Source organism: Monodon monoceros, unplaced genomic scaffold, assembly GCF_005190385.1.
Source record: "Monodon monoceros isolate NGI ecotype Baffin Bay Population unplaced genomic scaffold, NGI_Narwhal_1 Super_Scaffold_13, whole genome shotgun sequence".
Taxonomy (NCBI): Eukaryota; Metazoa; Chordata; class Mammalia; order Artiodactyla; family Monodontidae; genus Monodon; species Monodon monoceros.
The window spans coordinates 49,661,756-49,682,440 of record NW_021703769.1 but is presented as its reverse complement, the minus strand read 5'-3'; the positions used below and the strand labels follow the sequence as shown (position 1 = coordinate 49,682,440).

The 20,685-nt window shown below is 56.3% G+C and overlaps 1 protein-coding gene across 6 annotated transcripts in view; it reads right to left on the bottom strand.

Moving 5' to 3' along the window:
• Nucleotides 1-1,961: 1,961 nt before the first annotated feature.
• Nucleotides 1,962-20,685, bottom strand: part of CRAMP1 (cramped chromatin regulator homolog 1) — a 65,633-nt gene continuing 46,909 nt past the window's right edge. For 2 of the 6 annotated variants that reach the window (XM_029220167.1, XM_029220165.1), the window contains exons 7-19: nt 20,111-20,196; nt 19,525-19,648; nt 18,606-18,687; nt 16,950-18,116; nt 14,415-14,592; nt 12,563-12,744; nt 12,401-12,475; nt 10,296-10,377; nt 9,004-9,404; nt 8,222-8,284; nt 7,485-7,731; nt 6,527-6,691; nt 3,647-5,579 (exon numbers count right to left, since the gene is read on the bottom strand). In XM_029220167.1, the coding sequence (XP_029076000.1) occupies nt 5,191-5,579; nt 6,527-6,691; nt 7,485-7,731; nt 8,222-8,284; nt 9,004-9,404; nt 10,296-10,377; nt 12,401-12,475; nt 12,563-12,744; nt 14,415-14,592; nt 16,950-18,116; nt 18,606-18,687; nt 19,525-19,648; nt 20,111-20,196 (3,241 nt within the window). In that variant the 3' untranslated portion in view covers nt 3,647-5,190. The other 4 variants (XM_029220171.1, XM_029220169.1, XM_029220170.1 and 1 more) reach the window with 4 other exon arrangements.

Genomic DNA, 20,685 nt, shown 5'->3' with positions numbered 1-20,685 from the left:
AAGCTCTAGAGCCGGTTATCCTGTTACAGAACAAAGAGCATGGGCTACTGTAGTGCTTCCAAGACTTACCTCATCTAACACGACTTACAAGTTACTGTAGGATTAGGAGAGTTTTGACAAGTCAGGAAAGGTTTGCTGTGGGTTTCTTTCTTTTTTTTCTTAAGACAAAGTGCCATATTACCTCCTAAATGCATCTGATAGATCTCAATGTTAAAAGAAAAAGAAAAAGCAACTGCTGTTTTCCTCCTCCACTTGTTTCAAGTGTCTTTTATTCTATGACTGTTCTTTGTACATGTTTGGATTCAATGGTGTGATCTAGTTAAAGATGCTATTAAACTGAAAAGACACCACCAGTAATGAGGCTATGGTACAGAATGCTAGAGAATGGGACTGAGGTGGGAAAGCAAGTGGATGAACCGATGAAATGGTTCCAAATACCCCCACTCCCTGAGCAAGTACCCTACGCCCAGAAGACACAGAGGGATGAGAAAAATGCCATCACGAACCTTATGTGGAATCACGAACTTCAACTTGCCTCTGCACCTTCTGAAGAATGGAATGCTCATCACGGGATATTCACAATGAAGAATCAAGGCAAAAACAACTCCCTTGAGACTGAAGATATTCAGTCTCAATCTTTAGAAGAGATGAATCAGCAAAAAGATCCCTGACAACGTTAGAGTGACTAGGGGAAGATTTTTCTGAGAAACTGACCTGGTCTTAATCACAACATGCTGAAATGCACAAAGGAAGCCACAGGTGTATACTGACACTATCACAACTTCCGCTGGAAGGGCAGAGGGAGACGCAGAAGTGGGAGGTGTCTCTGCTTGGGTCTTTTGAAAAATTCCAGCCTTTAACATAACAGTTGCTTATTTTCATACATATATAATCATTTAGGTTGGGAGAAAAGGCATCCATCATTTTAATGCTACAGACGACACCATTTTTCCTTAATATGGCAGGCAAATGCTTATACCTGTCTGGTTGCTAGAGAAGCAGGGTTCTCTGAAATCATGTCAGCTTTATTACAAGTTTGAGAAGTCAGTCCACTCTCCTCCGCAACTCACCTCCCCACTGGATGACACTGGGCAGTCAGCTACTCCCAAATGGAGTCTGTGTGGGAGACCCAAGAGGGACATGCTGCTGAATAAAGGGCCGACAAAGTCTTATCCAGATCTCCAGAGTTTTCCTCCTGCTGGACGTCCACCAGGTGACAGGTGCCAACCTACCGACCAGACTACTGTGGGGTGTCCCCTGATGGATAAGCAGCTCGGGATCGCTACTGTCCCTGGCACAGTGCCCACTGCCACTGGGCACTGCCCCCCGCATTGATGCAGTAATGCTACTTGGCATCTCTGGTCCCAGACAGTGGGAATACAAGAAAGCTGGCAGTGGCCTAACCTTGGCCTGATCCACTGTGGATCTAACCGGGTCGGATGCCCAGAGACAGACCTACTGATCTTGTTTGGCTCAATAAGGTACTAATTTCAGGAAGCTGATACATTGATCACAAAACACAAGCTAGTTTAAAGAGACTCTGGACTCAAATACTGCTGTCTATCTCTCTTAAAGTGGTACCACATCCCTTTCTTTCAGACCTCCAGAGCTTTGGGACTGTTTTTTCAAGAGCCCAGGAGGGCTGCCCACACAGGCTTTTCTTAGTGATGTTTGTGCCTAAATCCAGATCTGAAAGAGGGAGGCCACATGACAGGCAGGAGCTCTGAGGAAAGCTGGAGAGGAAGGAAGGAAGCTATCGCCTGGAAGCCACGGTCCTGCTTCCTCTGCAGCTTGGAGGGGACAACCCGACCTGCAGCCTGGAGCAGCTGACAACGCTGGGGAGGTGGCAGGATCAAGAGCGGCCCCTCTGCTTGTACTCGCAAAGGACCCTCCCCTCTCCTTGCACACTGGCTCATCTCTTCACGGGGGGGCGGGGGGGGGTGGGTGGGCGGGCAGGGGGAGGAACCAGAGGAGAGGGCCCAGCTGGCCTCGAAGGCTGCCGGTCCACAGTGAGCTGGGAGAGAGGCAAGGTGATGAACACTAACAGTAGTGGGCTGGGGCGGATTCAAGAAGCCACACTGACTGCAGCTGCTGGGCAGGGGTAAGCAGCAGGTGGGGTGGTGCCCCAACACCACAGCACTGGTGCCCAGCCACATAGGTGTGCCTGGATGGTGGTTTGTGTGTTTGGCCCCGCAAGGCTGAGAAGGCAGAGGAGCTGTGTTAACTCCATTCTGGGGAAAGACTGGATGTTGCACTACCCGAGATGGTGACGGCTGGTCATCCGAGGAGGCTCAAGGAGCACACCAGAGGGATGTGGGTTCAGCGCACCCTGACTGCGCGTGATGTCTGACCCTTGCCTGGATTCCCTGAACAGGAGGAAGAGAAACAGGAGACCATGAGGCAGAAATACAAGCAAGGGATTAGACATATGCATTGGGGCATACTCTGCACTGATGCCAAGGAAAGGAAGAGAGAACTTTCCCTGCAAATGGCATCTGTCCAAAATGCTAGGCAGAAACACGTCAGAAGTTCAAGATCATCAGGAAAGTCTTATCTGTAGTCAAATGAGCGCTTGGGGATCACCCTAATAGAGAGAAATAACATCTCAGGTCACCAAGAAGAAATGTGCAGATAGACGCGGGGAAGAAACCAACCAAACAGGAACCCTGTTCTTCCTCTCCAATGTCTCCTAATTCTCAAAATACGAGAAAAACATTTTCTGACCAGCTTAGCGGGATTTTTTTAAAAGTCCACACAACCCGCATAAGACATGATTCTTTTCCCCCTTCCTGTTGAGTCAGTCAGAACAAAAGCTCCAGATGAGGAAGCACTAGGCCATGGTCAGGATTTCTGGGGAGGTGGCACCAGTTGCGCTGACCCAGGACCCTCCCACTGCCCCATGATTGGAGTGTCCTCTGCAGTGCCCGCTGTCTCAGGTCATGCCCAGCTGTCCTCGTCCTCGCACTGCAGAGGGAAAAACTGAAGCAGGGAGTGGGTTTGGCGCAAAGAAGGCAGCAATGCCCTGGAGCCTCCCTGCAGAGAGCAGGAGGTCACAGCTTCCCAGGCCATAACGACGACAGCCAGGCCCACCACTCTTTTCTCTCAGAAAAAGAACACCCTGCAACGTCTGACACAATGACCGAGGCAGAAGCGTGGGTACCATGCAGACCCTAACACATGCTCCTGGTAGGGGGTGGGTCCGACGCCAGGGCCACATCTGACACTGGCCTTGCCGAGGACGCTCCCTCATCGCCTGGCCACCACTGCCTCGGCCTGCTGGTACATGGCTGTGTGCACGTTGCACGTTCTGGGTGCAGAGGTGCCTCTGTTCAGACTGTCTCCTGGGAGTCCGGGCTTGATTTATGTTTTCTCTCTTCTAAAGAGGGCTACCCCTATGATGCTCGAGGACCACCAACCCCGTAAGCTGTCCTCCGCGGCCTCCGGGCTGCCCCAGCCATGAGGCACAGTCACTGGGACAGGTCACCAACCGGGGGGCCACCTCCACCGCCATCAAACAGAACCTCTCGGCGGCCAGGCTCAGCGATGGACAGCTCTTGGGCCAGATCATTGAACCGGGATATGTAATCGATGCTGTTTTCGTTCATCATGCACACCAGCTGGGAATCCACAACCTGTGGGAGAGGACACGGGGAGACGAGTGAGCAGGCAGCCGGCCACCACGGCCGGACTTAAGCACAACTCCCTCTACAATGAGGGTGAGAGTCCCTCTGGCGGCCACATAACAGCGGCCCCCGCACTCCAGGGACAACCTCAGAATCACTTCCGTCACTGCGAACACTCGCTCTGTGGACAAGTATGTACTGTGAGCCCGGCCGCCCAGCTGTCGGGTCAGAGTGGTGGGTCCCCGGGGAGGACGGTCAGTGGACAGAGAGGCAGAGGGAAGGCAGCAGAACTAGGGACTGTGGGGTGGCCTGAAGGAGACAGAAGTGGAGGAGGGAGTTTGCCACGGGCTTGCGTGTCAGAGGAGGGTTTTCTGAGGCGGGGTGTGAGCAGAAGTGTGGGAGCAAGTCATGTAAAGCCACGAGGGAAGCACATTCCCGTGAGAAGAAACAGCAGGTGCAAAGGCCCTAAGGTGGGAACAGCCGGCTGTTCAAGAAACAAGAAAGATGGTGGATGTGACAGTGAGTAAGGCAGAGAGTAGAGGAGACCAGAGTGTGCACAGTGGGGCCTCACGCATCAGGACTGTCCTGTGGGCAGAGCCAGGGAGTTTACTGTCTCCTCCCGCACCTCCAGCACCGGACTGTCGGCCTCATGGGGATGGGGCCTTTAATTTGTCCATTCTGGGCCTGTAGCAGTGCCCGGCATCTAGTAGGCCCTCAATTAATATTCATTAACAAACTGCTTGATGTAATGAACAAATACAAATGAGAAGTCTTCGGAAAATTCTGAGTAGAGCACAGGATGAACTGAACTTTAAACTTTTTAACTACAAGAAATTTCAAAAAAACTGAAATTTGTTTTCAAAATCCCCTCGGATCTCGAGATTTACGTCCAGACACCGAGAAGCTGAGGCATCCTGGGAAGCAGCTGTGTGAGCTTTGTTTGATCCAGGTTCCCCCCGAGTATCGACTATGAAATGCTCGAGGGCCCCCCACAAGTGCCTCGACAGCCTAGGGAGCCGGTGTTGGGGAGATGCTGCTCTAGGACTTCAGCAATGAGCTGGGGGTTGGGCCAGGGGCATTCTAGACTTAGGTTCTCCCCTCAGCACAGCCTCTGTCTAAACTCCTACAGTACCTGTTACTTCACGCCTGGAGTCTTAGTTAAATGTACCCGTCTTCACTCCCTCAGCCCTACTTGCCCACAGATACCACTCAAACCTAGTGGGATGGAGGCCTGGGTGGTTGTGTGAGGCAGCGGCCTGGACAAAGAAAAGAGGGATGCTGCATTCCAGGCAGAACATGGGGGTGACACACTGCCACAGCATGACTCCCGGGTCATCACGTGATCGCAGAGGAGCCTCTGCAGCAGCCCTCCCTCCATTCGGCAGGTCAGCCACGAGCAACGACACCAAGGTGCTGCTCAAGGGTCCCCTCTGTCAGGTGGCAGCAACGATGGCACCGCCACTACTGCCTCTTCTCCTCTGCAGATCAGGAGACTGAGCAGGGGGACACAGAGTCCCTGCCCGAGGTCACACAGCTGGTGGAGGATACACAAGACCCAGAGTTGCCTTCAGAGCCCCGGGCTCAGCCGTGACTCAGGGTCTGTCACCTGCTGCCAGCGGGACAAATGCCGGGCCAGTACTGGCAGAGATTCCCTCTCAGGAGCAGTCAGAGGCTGGGCTCTGTCCATGACGGCTCCTGACATGTAAATCTTGGTGAGCAGTTCTGAGTAACCACACGGGTCTGCCGGAGGGTCTGGCAGCTCTGGGATGGAGGCTGGCACCCAGGCTTGGGGGAAAGGTCGTGCGCTTACCTCGGCGACATCAGCCAGGGACCGGGACACAAACGAGTCGCGAGAGTTGCCATCCAGCAGGCTGGGGCCCAGAAGGGAGGTGCCACTGTTGGTTCCGATGGGGGTTGGCAGCATCTTCCGGCTCTTCTCTGGGGAGATGAAGCTCGCTGCAGAGAGGAAGGAGAGGCCCTGAGCTGGCTAGGCCTGGACTGGTCCAGGGAGGCCTGGCTGGGTCCTGCAGGCATCTCGTTGCTTGCATGGGCACGGTGCTCCAGACGGAAGCATCAGGCCATACCTGCCTTTCCTCCCATGGTGAGCCTTGGACAGTCCCCTGCAGCCCGGGAAAGTCTATCTCATTTTTCTAGGGGCCCCACAGTGTTCCACTGTCTGGTCACCACTGCTACCTCAATGTAAGGTTGTTTCCAATTTCTCATGATTTCTGTTCGACTTTGCAGAGTCTGCACTGCTCTCTGTGACTTTCTGAGCAGGCAATGCGCATTGGGGGCTGGCTCCCCCGCACCACCCAGACCAGAGCCATGGCTTGTTCGGGGCCTTCAGGTGTGGTGCTCCCACACGGTGCTGACCCAGTTGGTCAGAAAACAGCACGCCCCATGCCAGGGTGCACACCCTGGCTGCTCTCTACAAATGCAAAGTGCACGGACCCCAGATGTGCCTCAGAAACTCCTCTGTGCAGGAAACCAAAGCTGGTGAGTCTTTCCCTAATAGCCCCTTCCTGTCCCACAGGCACCGGTGGTGACGAGGATGAACACATCCTGTGAAGGCTCCGATCTGTCATTGCCGTGCCACCACAGAACAGGAGGGGAGCAAAGAGGGCGCAACACTCCAGCTCCTTCCACCCTGCCCTTGTCAGTGAGCCTGGGGGGAGGGGCACAAGGGACTGACCGCAGGATGGACGTGGCTATGGTTACGGGGTTTACACATCTGCCAAAGCCTAGTGACCTGCACACTGGGGCCTGGGCACTTTCCCACATGTAACTGATGCAGAAAAAACCCCTAAATACCAAGGAACAGCCCTGGAGGGGCCCTCTGCCAGGAGCGTGGAGAGTCCAGACTCTGGCTCTGCTTGTTCCGGCTGCCCTCCACAGAGACTCACCAAACAAGCTGCTGAGTGAGGAGTCCGTGGGGTCGCTGGGGCACCACTGGGGGTCGTGGGTCGGGGAGGCGATCCAGTCTGGCTGGGGGCTGCTGGACGGGGAGGGGAGACTCTTGGAACTGTCACTGCCGTTCAGTTTTGCTGGAGAAAGAGGGACTCCTTCATCTGTCAACCAAAATCTGGGTCAGAGCCGACATGTGGGGTGAACAGCCCCACTTCCCCCACCTGTCACCAAGAAGGCCACAGAGTGGCGTGGCATGTGCGGCTGAACTGGGAGGCCCAGGACCCCACTGGGCCCCCCAACAGTAGGGACCCGTGCCCATCTTCAGAGAATGACACTGGCCACAGCGGATGGAGGCAGGCCCTGTGCTGAGGGCGTCACCTACACCCTCTCCTGCTGCTGACGACAGCCCTGCAAGATGTCCGCGGTTCCCAACACACTGCTAAGGAGAACAGGCTCTAATGAGCCAGTGACCAGCCCACGGCCACACGCTGCCAGCTATTAGCTCTGAATCCACGGCCTGAACTCTACCAGCTGGCGCCCACCATACCGCTGCCCCACAGCACCATCCCCAAAGGCTCGCGGAGCCAAGGCCCACAGGTACCAGTCCAACCCCTCCTAAAACCCACAACCCCGCAGGCGTCCAACCCAGGTTCAGAACTGACAAGGAAATGGCCCTGCCTGATCCCCAGGCTGGAAACGCCTCGTGGGCCCGCTCTATCTCCCAAGGCCAGGGGCAGCCCTGCCAGACCACAAACAGGCTCAGGTCCTGTACAGGCCTTGTCCGCCTGCACTGCCCCTGCCAAGGCTGGGCAGTGCCTTGTAGGTGCAGAGGCTCAACACCCAGGACAGCTGGACAGCAAGGTGCCTGGAGGCTGGCAAACACTCAGGTGGGAGGTCAAGGCCCCTGGGAGAAGTGACTCCAGGAGGGCTGTGCAGAGGCACCCTGCTCCTTACTGTACTGGCCGGAGCTGATTGCGATCTCGATGATGGAGTCGCTGATCTGCGTGGCGGGCTCTCCCTGCGAGAGCACGTCCTCAGGCGGGCCGGGCAGGGAGATGTCCAGCAGAGCAGAGACGTTGGGCGGAGAGAGCCGGGTGCTGGAGGCCTCCGACGAGGCCAACGGTGTGGAGAGCCCATTGTGGAGAGGAGCCTTGGACAGCTCGGATAAGGAGAGAACGGGCGAGTTCTGCGGAGACAGATACTGTTGAGACACGACAGATCAGACAGTCCATACCAAGCAATGAAAAAGCAACCTTGGTCCCACAGAGCAGTGACTGAGTGATGGGGACACCAACAGAGAGGCAGTGACCCCAGCGGTCACTCATCCTTCCAGCAAGAGACACACTCAGGGAACTTCCTTCTCCTGAAACCCTTGAGGGATGGCACAGTTGGGAGGCTGGGCCGAGGTGGCCTGGATCTGCTTCCACCCCCAGCTGATGACCTCCTCCTACCCGGCCCAGAAAACTTAGTCCTTCCAGAACTGTGTCTCAATCAGCCAGCCCGAGAGGGGAGAAAGGAAGCCTGAGATGGGAGCCGCATGTGCACCAAGGAGGCAAGGTGCGGGGAAGGACGGCCACTGGGCATCATGAGGAGGAAGCCCGGGCCCACGAGCAGGACCACGAGGGTAGGGCCCAGCGCTGGACGAGGTCCTGGGGCAGCTACTTTGCTCAGCAGCCAACAGCACACTCTACCTGGAAACCGTCTGCCACCGTCTCCTGCCTCGAGGGGACACTGATGAACGGGTCGCTCGTGCCCTACAAGAACACCAGGAATATGCCAGTGAGCGCTGGTCCGGCACCTGGCTCCTGAGGAGAGCCGTCCACCCCACGGCTCCTAACAGGCAGGAGCATGGGGGTGTAGGCTGGAAAGCTCTCCCTGGGAGCACAGGAAAGCCCACTGCTCTCAGAATGTGCGCCCCCACATCCCCAAACTTGAGACCATTTGTCAATTCACAATCAACTCCAGTCCTAGCAAGAGGTCGACCTCAGGGTCCTCAGGCAGGGCTGGGCTCTGCAGTCCTAAGTGGCCACCTGCCCTGCCCACCTCAGGCAGCCCTCAAACAGGTGGGGTAACCAGAGGAGCTGGAGTGCTGGCAGGGCTGCAGAGCAGGGCCCGCTGAAGCAGCACCCAAGTAGCAGGGAGTCAGGGGTGGACTGACAGCCAACTTGGTGACATTGCTGTTCAGGCCGGCTACCTTCACTGCGGGCAGACCTCCATGCCCATCTTAGTTGTGGATTCCCTGGGTCACATGGCAAGCCCACCCCACCCGCTGCGCCACATGGTCTCACTCAGGCTGAGACTTCCCTGTTCAGTGACGCTCCTCTCGCTCAGCAGGCCCATCCCCTCCAGAGGCAGAGCTGGAGTCCAGCACGACCTCAGCTCATGGCCTTAGCTTTCAAACCAGGACTGGAGACTGACCATCCCATCCCAAAAGCTGGTGGCAGCTCAGAGAAGCCCTTCTAAACACACTCACCCCTACAGCGGGGATGGGGTCTCCATTCTGGTGGGTGCCGGTGGAGTCCTGCCCCGAGACAGTCACCGTCACCTCATCTGAAGACAGCGGGGAGATGCCAGACAAGCCATCGGCATCCAGGACGGGGAGGGGGCTCCCAGGGATGATGCCGGCGCTTTTAGCTGCTAAGTCGATAGCGCCTGGCAACAGAAGCAACGTGCAAGTCTTTGTCTCCTGACGTCCTGAAACGCGCCCCAGAGGGGACAGCCCATGTGCAGGCCTCATTTTCATGCCAGGGCAGAGTCGCAGAGACTTACTGGCCAGGTGGCCTGGGGCCTGGGGTGGCAGGACCTTGGGCACAATCGGCCGGGACAGAGCCGCTTTGGTCAGGGAGGACTGAATGGGCCGGAAGGAGCCTCTCCCTGTGAGGATGAGAGTGGAAGCAGACGCGTCAGGCACATGAGCTGATGGCCTCTTGCCACACGGCAGGGGCTGCACGAGCTCCCCTTCATGGCCACTGTCCGGATCATGGAAGCCGAGCTGGAAACCACCAAACGTCCCAACACTTGCTAACTTGGGGAAGTTAATGGTCACACAGGGCCCCGGTGGGGAGAAAGCACTGTCGCCCGTGACAGCGGCACCACTGCGCTTCCTGGGGGCTGCTGAATGGCTGCGGTCACTACTGTCAGCCCACGGGAACAGCCCTTTAAGGGTCTGTCACACCTGAGCTGAGCTACAGGCTCCTCTGAGGGGGTCAGAGCACCAGACTAGGATCAAGGTGCTGCCTCTGCAAGCTGGCTCCTTCCTGGCAGGCTTTCTGCCATTGAAAAGTAGGTGTGAGAATAAGCAATTGTCTGGGTCTTGTGAAAATCAAGACCGATAAAAACGTAAGTCATGGAATGTGTGTTTCACTGAAGGAGTCTCACTGTATAAGATTTACTGCAAAGTGTGAGGGCCCCACTGAGCTTACAGACCGAATGAAAGCATGAGTCGCAAACCCTAAGGACACGTCTGTCCCATAAAACGCCTGACAAGAATATGTCATGGATGGGGTGGACCACAGACCCTTCTCTAAACTGAACCAAGTGGAGCACCCCAACCAGGGCCGTATGAGCCCACCTTGGGAGGAAGCTGCCTGTGGACCACCAGTCAGGGGACCACGCCTGCCCACACCGCTGCCCATGTTGATAGAACAGACCCAGGAAGGCTTGAAATGTCACTCAAAGGGCCACAGAAACAAATGCCTGCAATTCCCAAAGACGGGGCTGCGCATGTAAGGAGCGAAAGCTTCCCTGAGAAGCCCCGGCACTTACCAGTTATGGAAGAATTCGACAGGATGGAGAAGGAACAGACATTGTGGGACTGGTTTTCAGACGGTCTAGGAAGCAGTGTTCTCTGTGGAGAGAAAATTGGCAATATTCAGGTGATGGAAAGACCCCAATACCGAAAATCACCCAGGAAACTAGTGCTGGATTGTAAAGGAATGTTCTAGAGAAGAGGGAGCTGAGTGTAACCAGATGGGGGTTCTGGTTCTAGAGTTGACACAAGGGCTTCCAAGACAGTCTGAGGATGGCTGTGCTCTGTAGACCCCAGACCCCTAAACACTGGGTCCTCTCCAAAAAGAACCCAGGGAATTGAAGCTCCCCAGGGAAAACTGGGGGAATGTCAGAACAATCCACCTTTTATCTAGAACATCTGGATTTGGCTGGAATGCAACTAGTCCTATAAATATTTATAACCACTCGATATGGACTGTTACGAGATATCCCTTGTTTGGGTGAAGAAAATCAAGTTGCCGCCTGTATCGCAGGGGGCCAAGGCCATGCGGTCCTCCACCCCATCCACGGTCTGGTGCCTGCTCCTCCCTGTCACACGCCCAGGGCTCCCATGTGTGAAACATCAGGTCCCAATGTGCTCAGGGTGCCTTCATGGTGTGACGACTACCACCTAAGAGGAAATGGAGTTCACTGCCAACACTGTTAGCTGTTGAGGTGAAGCACTGACAGAAAGCATCTCTCAGGCCGGAAGTGTCCAGAGGCACTGCAGCTCTGGGCGTACAGCTGGGCTCTCGCCCCACTGGGGCTCCCCAAGGGTCTACCAGGTGCCGCAAGGCAACAGGGTGACTGTACACGAGGTGACGGGCCCTGGTGTCCCATGCCAGCCTCACGCCTCTTTGAAAGAGCCAGGTGGGAGATCCTTTAGGCTCTGGGCCTCGCAGTCTCTGTCACAGCTACTCAAGTGCACCCCGGTGGTGTGAAAGCAGCCGTGGACAGCAGGGAAATGAAGTACCGTGGTCACATGCCCATGAAACTTTTTATAAAAACAGTAAGTGAAAGAACCACATATGAAGTGTGAAGTGTGATTCCATTTATGTGAAATTATGTGATCCCTAGAGACAGGAAGTGGCTCAAGGGTTGGGGAAGGGGCGGTGCAGGTAACGGGCCGGGCTTCTGTTTGGGGTGATGACACAGCAGTGGGGGCTGCACACCCCTGTGAATATACTAAAAACCCTGAACTGTACGCTTTAAGCAGGTAGGCTTCATGGTATGTGAATTATATATCAATAAAGCTGTTTACAAACAAAACAACAACAGGCAGCTGAGGGCACCATGGCTGCGACCCTGGGCCGTGAGGTATCCTAAGCCAGGGAGTGTGCTCCCATGCCCAGGGCAGATGGTTAATGTATTTAACCAAATATACCAAAATTAAATGCCCTAACACTGAATTAGCCTACACAAAAAAACCTGTGGGACTTTGAATAAATTTTCCTTCCTGAGATCTGTCATGCAATCTCTCATTTCTAAATAAATTACTTCCAAGAGAGGAGGAGATTTCTGAGTCTAACAAAAGGAGACCTATGCATTAATTCAAAAACATTCATAAATTTCCAGGCCCATAGTTATTTCAGGTTCACCTCTGTTATCTTTTCACCTCCATATAAAAATGCCCTCTTTCTCCTGTGCCTCTCATCCCTGGATCACCCCTCTGGGTCTGCAGGTGGCATCCCCAGGTCCTCCCAGAGTTCATTACCAGCTTGGGAGAGGTCTGGCCTCTGGTCAATCCATATACCTTGCCAACTGCTTCCATTTACTACATACTTATAAACAGATGTTCTGAGCGTCCTCACATATATTCCAATCTGGAACATCCTTGGAACCCAAATCCCAAGAACTTTCTGTCTTTTTTGCAAGCGGTTTTCATGCTGTACCAAGATTACCTTTATTTTCAGGTACAGTTAGGGTCACTGTTACTACTTTATCCTGCTAAAAAGAAGAAAAGAAGGGGCAGGGATTCTCCCCACTTCACATGAAAACCTGAGACACAGGAGGACACTAGCGTGTCCTGGGCAGCTCAGCTGGTGGGAGGGAGAGGCCAGCCCTTGAGGCCAGGCACACGCAGACGTGGATGGGCTCCTGACCTGGACCACCAACGGCTTCCGCAGGTGCCGGTTCCGCAGCTTCCTGGGCTTTGGCAGGAAGAAATCCGACTGCATCTGTGAGGAAGACAGTACTGACCCTGAGAGTGTTTTCTCCACACACATGGGGCAGGCCAGCAGCAGGGAGGCGTGGGCCCCACATACGCTGATGGAGTTCAGATGCTGACGGAACGTCAATTCTGTTTCCTTGTTGGGAGAGAAGAGCTTCCCGTGTCGGCTATTGGGTGGCAAAGTTGTCGGGACAGCAAAAAGGCCACCATCTGAGTCACCACTTCCGGCACTGGAGGGACCAGCCACCAAGAGGGGCCTCGGGGGGTTTCTCAAACCTAGGGAAGGAGAAGGGAGAACAGATACAACGGCGCTCACCCAGCAACGCCTCCAGCATGGGAGGGGTTCCACCGGGAAGAAAATCAGAAAGGAATCCTTGACAGCCTCTCTGGTGTCCTTAAAGGGAATTTCCTATATCTCAGTGCTGTAAAAATCTGCTTTTCTCCCTTTCTCCCTGCAATTCTAGTTCCCACCATGTAAGCAGATCAGAGCTTTCCTTGATCTCTGATCTCAGTGGGAAGGGCAGATTCACCTTCAAAGACTTTTCAGAGCTAGAAGAACCTTCCAGATCATCTAGTGCAGACCAGAGGTCAGCAAATGTTCTCTGGACATGGACAGACAACAAAAGTCAGCCTCGAGGGCCTCACAGTCTCTGTTGAACTCAGCTCTACGGCTGCAGCACAAAGGCAGCCACGTGAGCCAGTGGATGTGGCCATGTTCCAATAAAACTTCATTTACAACAAGCAGGCTGTGGACCACGGTCTGCTGATCCTTGGTCTAAATCTCTAATTATACAGAAAACAGACCTAGAAATAAAAAGACAGAAAATATTTATTTAGGAACTACTATCTGGGGACTCTCCTTGCTGTTTTCATCATCATAGGCGCTGCTGCAAAGCACCCTCACTTCATGGTAGGGATGAGTCTCCTTTCTTTATTCTTTATTTGCAAATCTGTGAGGTTAAATCAACACGCACAGAGTCCAGAGACCAGGTCTTTTAAGCACCTGTCTGGATTCTAGCACTGCAGGCACACTGGGCTAAAAGCATCCTTGATTGAGGAAGAGTGTGGATATTTAAGAGTTCACAGAATTACAAAACTTTAAAGCCAGAGGGAGGCGGCAAAGACTATACAGGCTCCCAGCTAGCCCACCACTGGTTGACGCCTGAGGAACGCACCTTTGCCTTAAAGACAACCGATTCTGCTGCTGCCCCCTCGTGAGCCACGGCAAGGAAACAGGATAAAGGTCAGGAGGGAAATGGAAAACAAGAACTGCAGGAGGTGGGGAGCCTGACACCACAGCAGCCTTATTCTTTAAAATTCATGCAGAATTAACTATTCTAGCCATGACAACCTGTTTTATTAAAAAAAAAATACTAAGCAAGTAAACTGATGACTCAGAGAAACGAGTCATGTTTATCCCAGGGTTATGTGCCACGTAATCCAAAAAAGGACGCTGAATTTAAATTACTTCCTAGATACAACCATGGACCAGCAGGTAAGCCCATCTTTCTTTCTAAGACTTGTGTTCAACTGCTGGGGTATCCTTTAACTGAAGGTTTCTTTATTCTAATACTTTAGATGTTAAGAAAAACAGTCCCTGTAAGACTCAGAAAGAACCAACCTTTCTCATACTTTAAGCCACCAACTCGGCATGATATGCAGGCTGCTGCTGACCTCACAAAGCCAGATCCCCCAAAGTGACCAGACTGGCAAGGGTCCCCTATGTTTCCTGTCGGCTCCCGCACCCAGGACCCCAGAGCCTCTGTGACGGGCCCTGTGCTCACCCTCCCCTCGAGGAGGCAGTGATTTCTGTACCCCACACCATCCGCTGGACTGCAACTGACTGAGTGGGGCGAGGCCTCAGGCAGCCCAGAGCTCTCGGCTCTGTGCAGCCCGCAACGCCCAGCAAGGACCCAGGAGGCTGCCTGTGGCTGTCTGGGCCTCACCTGAGGAGCAAGGTGTGGAGCTGGGGGAGAAGGTCTTGCCGTGACGGAGGGCAGCCTGGTTTCGAGGGCAGCGTGGGCTGCGGGTGCTGACAGTCACCACCTTCCCCGGGGGCGTCGTCGACTGCTCCTCCTGGGCGGGCCTCACTGAGGCCGTGGAGCCAGTGTTCGCTTCTGGAGCCTGGGACAGAAACGGGCCAAAACATTGGCCAAACTCAGCACGGAACAATGCTTGTGGAGTGTGACAGGACAGCAAAGGACCCAGGGTCACACTCCATGACGCACAGGTTGGTGCCCCCAGGCCCTCAGGGGAACAACCGCTGTCCTCCAGGAGCCCTTCTGCGTTCACTGCTGTGGTGGCATGGACAGGGCGTACCCCTGCACCGTGATGGGAGGGGAGGCTGAGTGGCAAGTGACAGGGACTCTCCTTCTTAAAGCTTCTTCTGATTGTGAGTCAGAGGAAGGAAATACAGATTAATTTCTAAAATCAAACACAATCACAGCCAAGGAGTCCTCTGCTTAGTCAAAACCTCCACCTCAGGGGTTTTGTGGGCCCCTACCTGAGGCCGCTGCCTCCACTCTCCTGGCTGTCACTGAGTGTTGGGGTCCTTGGCCATAGAGGCACCCCTTCTACTCACCTGTTCTCTCCCATGACTCCACCGTCCTGCCCCGCCCCCTCAGTTCTTCCCAGCACCCACTCCCCATGCTCTCACCCAGCCCCACCTACCCTGCACCTCTTTCTGTGTCTCCCATGCCCTTCGCCCTGGCCTGACCCACCTTCTCCTTTCCCTGGGACCCCTGCTGTGTCCCTTCCTACTCCATTCACTGGATCTCGACACCCCCACCTCCCACCTGAGTGCCCGTCAGCCCCCTGGGGCGGGGCGGCCATCGCTGCACTTGTTTGTCAGCGTCCCACCTACAGAGATATCGCAGGGAGGGGCCGCCTGGCCAGGCAGGCCATCTCTAATTCAAGGTCCTCTATTTCTCCTGGGGCCTTGAGCAAGGGATTCTCACACCTGAGCTGCATCAGAATCACCAAACAGGGCATGGGGGTGGGGGCGTCTCGTCAAAACAATCTCCTGGGCTGCAAGAACCTGCATCCCTAACGAGTTCCCAGGTGATGCCGAGGCTGCTGGCCGGGGACTCCCCTTCAGGAACCACAGATCTGAGCGCCTTGCTCTGCATACTCTGCACTTCCAACTTGCTCTACTCTCCTCTCCCAGTTGAGGCTGAGGCCAAGGCCAGAACCTCGGCCGAGTACCAAAACTCCCGCCTCCTTAGGAGCCGGCCTGGCCTGGCCTCCTTCCCTAGGGGTCTGGACACGCTCCGGTCTCCCCTGTCTCTGCTCCTGACCCCTCCAAAAGCCAAACTTGAAAAAGTGTTTTCAATTCATCATCTCTGTCCAGTCACTGCAATACTGCCCATGCCTGCCCGCAGGTCACATCCACACCTGAATCCAAAGTCCACTGCTGGCCCTCGGGCCCCACCCACCCCCACGAGAACTGGTCCCACGTGGCGCTCTTTCCCCACCATGAGCTCTGCTGAGTGCCGCCGGAAGATGGTGGGCAGGAGCCTAGGGCAGAGGCTCCGGGAAATGGGGCAGAACACAGACCACGTGCTGTCTGCCCCGGGGAGCAGGAGGCGGGTACCCGTCACAGCGGTGACATGGGCGCACCTCAAGTTTGGTTCTGACTGTGACCCGAGCCCCACTCCTGTGAGGCCACCACGCTGAGCTTCGGCGCCTCCTCCTGGAACTTGTGAGCCTCACCTTCTAGTGCACACGCACCTTTCGGGATCGACCTGCCTCAGGACGCTGCTCTTGTGCCCAGAGAGCGGACTAGACTTTCCGGTTGCAGCACCTTCCAGCCCACGTGTGGGCTTTGCTGGCCGGCCTCCCAGGAGCGGGGTTGGGGGGGCAGTTACAAGCCGTGGCCAGGCCCACTGGCCGGGTGCCCTTTCCCTGGGCCATGGCAGCCACTGCCCCCCACAGGAGCCTCTCAAGGAACCTGAGACCACTCCAACCGGCCACCTCCTGACAGGGTCTCCTGGGCGCAGCCCACCCAGCGCAACCCCTCCCAGCTCCACTCCCTGCACCCAGGCTGCACCCCCACTGGCCTCCAAGGATGGCCTTTCCAAAGCACACACTCGACCTCGCCGTTCCTGCTGCAGAAACCTGTAACGCTCCCAGCCCAGCTCGGCTCCTGGCCATGGCTGCCACCTCACCTCTGCGCCTCTGTCCCAGGCTCTGTCCCCTCGGCCCACACACTTGGGCTCAGTGGCATCTCTGGAGCCGGGCAAGATGCAGCCCGTGTGAGCCCCACGGGATGAGGGCCTGAACTGCAGGGAACTGGAGCCCCAACCACGTGCTCTGTGCAGCCCACTCCAGGGAACGAAAGGCGACCCCCAGACCACCTCCTCCAATGAGCCTGTGGGGCCCCAGACCACCTGCCACAAGGCCGGTCTTTCCTCTCTGGACCCCAGCCACCCAGCCGCGAGCCCTTGGGGGGCCAAAAGGGCTGTGCTCTGACCCACACTTACCAGCCTGGGGTTGACCTCGGTGGAGATGAGCTTCAGGAGGCAGCTGAGGAGGCGCTGCTTGTGGAAGGTGGTAGGCGGGGAGCCGGCCCGGGAGCCCTGGGCCTGCCCTCCCAGGGCCTGGCCCTCAGGGCCCAGCACTGCCAGCCAGTCGTACTCTAGCTGCAGCTTGTTGGGCTTGCCCATCATGAGGTAGACTTCAGCCAGCGTGAGGCTTTCAGAGGTCTGCAGGTTCCAGCCCTCCTCGCGGAGCTGCTGGGCGAACCGGCTGGCAGGGACGTCCTTCGGTGGCTTGACGGCAGGCTGACCCTGAGGTGGCGGGGGGTCCAAGGGGCTCGCCTTCTCCTGGGGTTCCTCCGCAGACGCGTCCGCCAAGTCTTTAGTGCAAACGTCCGGCTGGAGCCCGGGGCTGGACTGAGGCTCTGGGCCGGGAGGGACGCGGACAGGGGATGGTGCCCTGGCCCGGGCGAGGTCGGCCACCTCTGCGCTGCTGGGGATGAGGGTCTCTGGGGAGGGGCACCCTGAAGGCCGTGAGTCTGCACAGTGGCACTGCTCAGGGATGATGAGGTCCTGACAGGACTTCATGTAGCGGGGGAAGGGGTCGAGGAGGGAGAGCTCATCTTCCAGGTCTGGGAGCTGGCCACAGGCACACGCCAGGGGCCCAGGCTCTCGGGCAGGGCCGTCCCCACCCTCTGCAGCAGCGGCCACAGGGGTCTTCTCAAGCTGTCCACCAGCATCCTGGAGCCCAGGGGGAAGCCTGTCAGAGGCATCCGGGCTGCTGAAACTTGCAGCGGCCCCCTCCCCAGGTGCACTTTCAGGGGAACTCTCCCCAGAGCTCTGCAAAGCGTCGGTGGAGGGAGGGGGCCGCCCCCCGCCCTTGGCCTCGGCGCCACCCCGTGGGCACTTCAGCTGGCCCCTGGCTGTGCCCTGCCCGCTCTGGATGCCCAGGATCTGGGCTGGGGGCAGCGAGTGGGTGTCCTTAGTGCTCTGCTTGCACCGGCCACCCTCCTGCCAGTGCACCGTGCAGAAGGCCTTTGAGTGTACCACTCGGGCCACGCCCGGCAGCGGGGTCAGGGTGCAGTTCTCCCCCGGGAACAGGTGAAGTGCCACCTTCTCCTGCGATGGCTCCATGAACGAGTCCTGCAGCTGCTGCTCCTCAAATGTCTTCCGCTGAGCGCACCGTCAAGGAACCACCTGCAGCAGCAGCTCACACCCTGAGGTCCAGCGGGGAGACACGACAGGTACTTCCTTCTTTCCGGGCTCCACACCCAACACTCACCCTCCTAGCTGGGAACTGGGCAGGGCTACAAGCCAGCCAAGGACACGAAGATGTAGGTGTGGGGCTGTCCTCGGTCACTTTGTTCAACCTGCTGGCAGGGATGCTTCGGCCACACCCTGTGGGCCAGATGGCAGCCACTTACAGCAAGGACGGCTGCTGTGACAGAGTTCTAATACTGCAAGGAGGTCAAAAAGGGGGTTCAGACCCAAAACCCAGAGGATGAGGGGCTGTGGGTTTTAGTTCTGGTTCTACACCATCTCATGGCACACCTGCTACACGCCTGGGGACCCCGCTGCAATTCCAGGACTGAGAAGGAGACTTCACTCTCAGGCAGCAGGTGCTGCGGAGCCTGGGGGTGGCTTTAAGTAGGAAAAGGATACAACTCGCACTTCATGAAGTGCCCACTTCTGCTTCAGGAACTCGATGAGGCTGGAGACCTTTCGATGGAGCTCCACGATCATCCTACAGAGAAAAGACAGATGGGGAATGGGAGGCTGGGACGTGGGGGTACCTTCTAGGAGCCCCAGAGGCTGTGGCAGGAAGATGATGCCAGGGGGTCTCAAGGCCAGAGCCATAATGTCCCTGTAGAGCTGCTGGCTCCTTTTCTAAAAACTAACTCTTTAATTTGAGATAACAGGAGACTCACGAGAAACTGCAAGTAAAAGTAACAGAGATCCTGAGTGCCCTTTACAGTATGAGGTCTCAACCAGGACAGGGGCCTTGGTACAACACACCCTTCTCTTCTACCAGCTCCCTGTGTGGTCAAGAGGGCGGCTCTAGACTCAATTAAACCCAAGAAAATAAAAATACACACGGAAGGAATGAAGTCCTGATGCAGGCTACGACACGGATGAACCCTGAAACCATGATGCTCACTGAGAAAAGCCAGACAGAAAGCACCAGTATATGATCCTATTTACATGAAATGTCAGAATGGGCAAATCTATAGGGCCAGAAAGTAGACCAGTGGTGCCCTGGGGAGTGGGAGGAGGATGCACAGTGAGTGTTTAGTGGGCATGGGGTTTCCTCTCGGGGGGCTGAAAATTTCTGGAACTAGAGAGAGGTCATAGTTGTACAACACTGTGAAGGTACCCAATACCCCTGAACCGGGCCCCTTAAAAGGGCTCACAGTTAATTCTGTATTATGTGAATTTTACCTGAATCTAAAGGCATCCCCCACACTACCCCCAGGTGGTGTCAGAGTACTGGAGTGGAGTCTGCTGCTCACCCAGGGACCCAACACCTCCCCTCCAGCCCCGTCCCTCGCAGCTCGCTCCCCCAAAACGCATAGCGTGTTACCTGAGCCGCGGGTTCTGTGCGAGGCTCTGCACGCGGGCCCAGGCATGGTTGTTCCGTGGCTGCAGCTCTACGGGGACTTTCAGGGGCAGGCGCACTGGCTTCTGGTCCTCTTCGTCACTCAAGCCTGCAACAGGAAAGGGCCATGAGAGCCTGGCACAGACGGACCCTGATGAGAAGGTGAAGTCCTCAGCCAGACAGCTAAGGGACCCAGAGAGGAGCAAGGGGAAAACAGCCCTCAGTGAAAGTGGGACTGGCAGGAGCCCCAGCAAGGACCTGGTCTAAAGATGCCAGCGTGGCCAGCTGCACATCTGCTACACCAGAGCCGCGGACCGGCCATGGGAGACTCGCCCTGACACCTCTGATGCTCCATTGAGGACGGATGGGACTTCTGAGCTGGACTTGACTCATGAGAGGACACACCGCTATGACACAGGGTTTCGGGTCCAGGAGCTGCCTGCTGGCAGGACTGGATCATGCAGGCTCAGCCGCCGTGTTCCAGCTCAGCCCGGCTGGAGCCAGACAGCAAGCCCCCCCGACGGGAGTGAGCCCCAGGTGCGCGGCCCAGCCCAGCCCGTGTCTGACGTACCGTCCGGGTCACAGAGCTTCTTCAGGGCACGGCACATGGGTGCTTTGATCCGCAGGTTCCTCCCTTTGTACCGGACTGTGGTGGCCCTGGGAGAGGAGTGTTAAAGAAGCGCTGAGGTCTCTAAATGAACAGTCACTCCCACCCCGCGCAGTAACTACAGGCCCCGGCTAAGCAAACACCCTGGCCTCCAGGGCTCATGCTCGGCCCCACGAGGGGGCCCCACACGTCCCCAAGAAGCTCCTGGAATCATAGGCAGATGCGCATGACAAATGACAGAGCTGACTCTGGACCTTCCCGAGCACGCGTCATGCTGCAAAGAGGGCACATGCTGTTCAGGATGTACCCTGCCCTCCTGCCTGGTGACCCCGAGAGCCCTCTCACTGGAGCCCCAACTGGACGTCAGAAGGAATGCCCCTTCCCCTCCTCCAGGTCCCCAGAGCAGAAGGGCTCACCCACCTCTACATGACCTCTCAACCCGCCCCTAGGTGACCAACTCTGCAGGTCAGTGACATTCCCTAGTCAGTCCCTCTGCAAACCACACTAGGGGGGCCCAGAGAGGACGGGACATTGGAGGC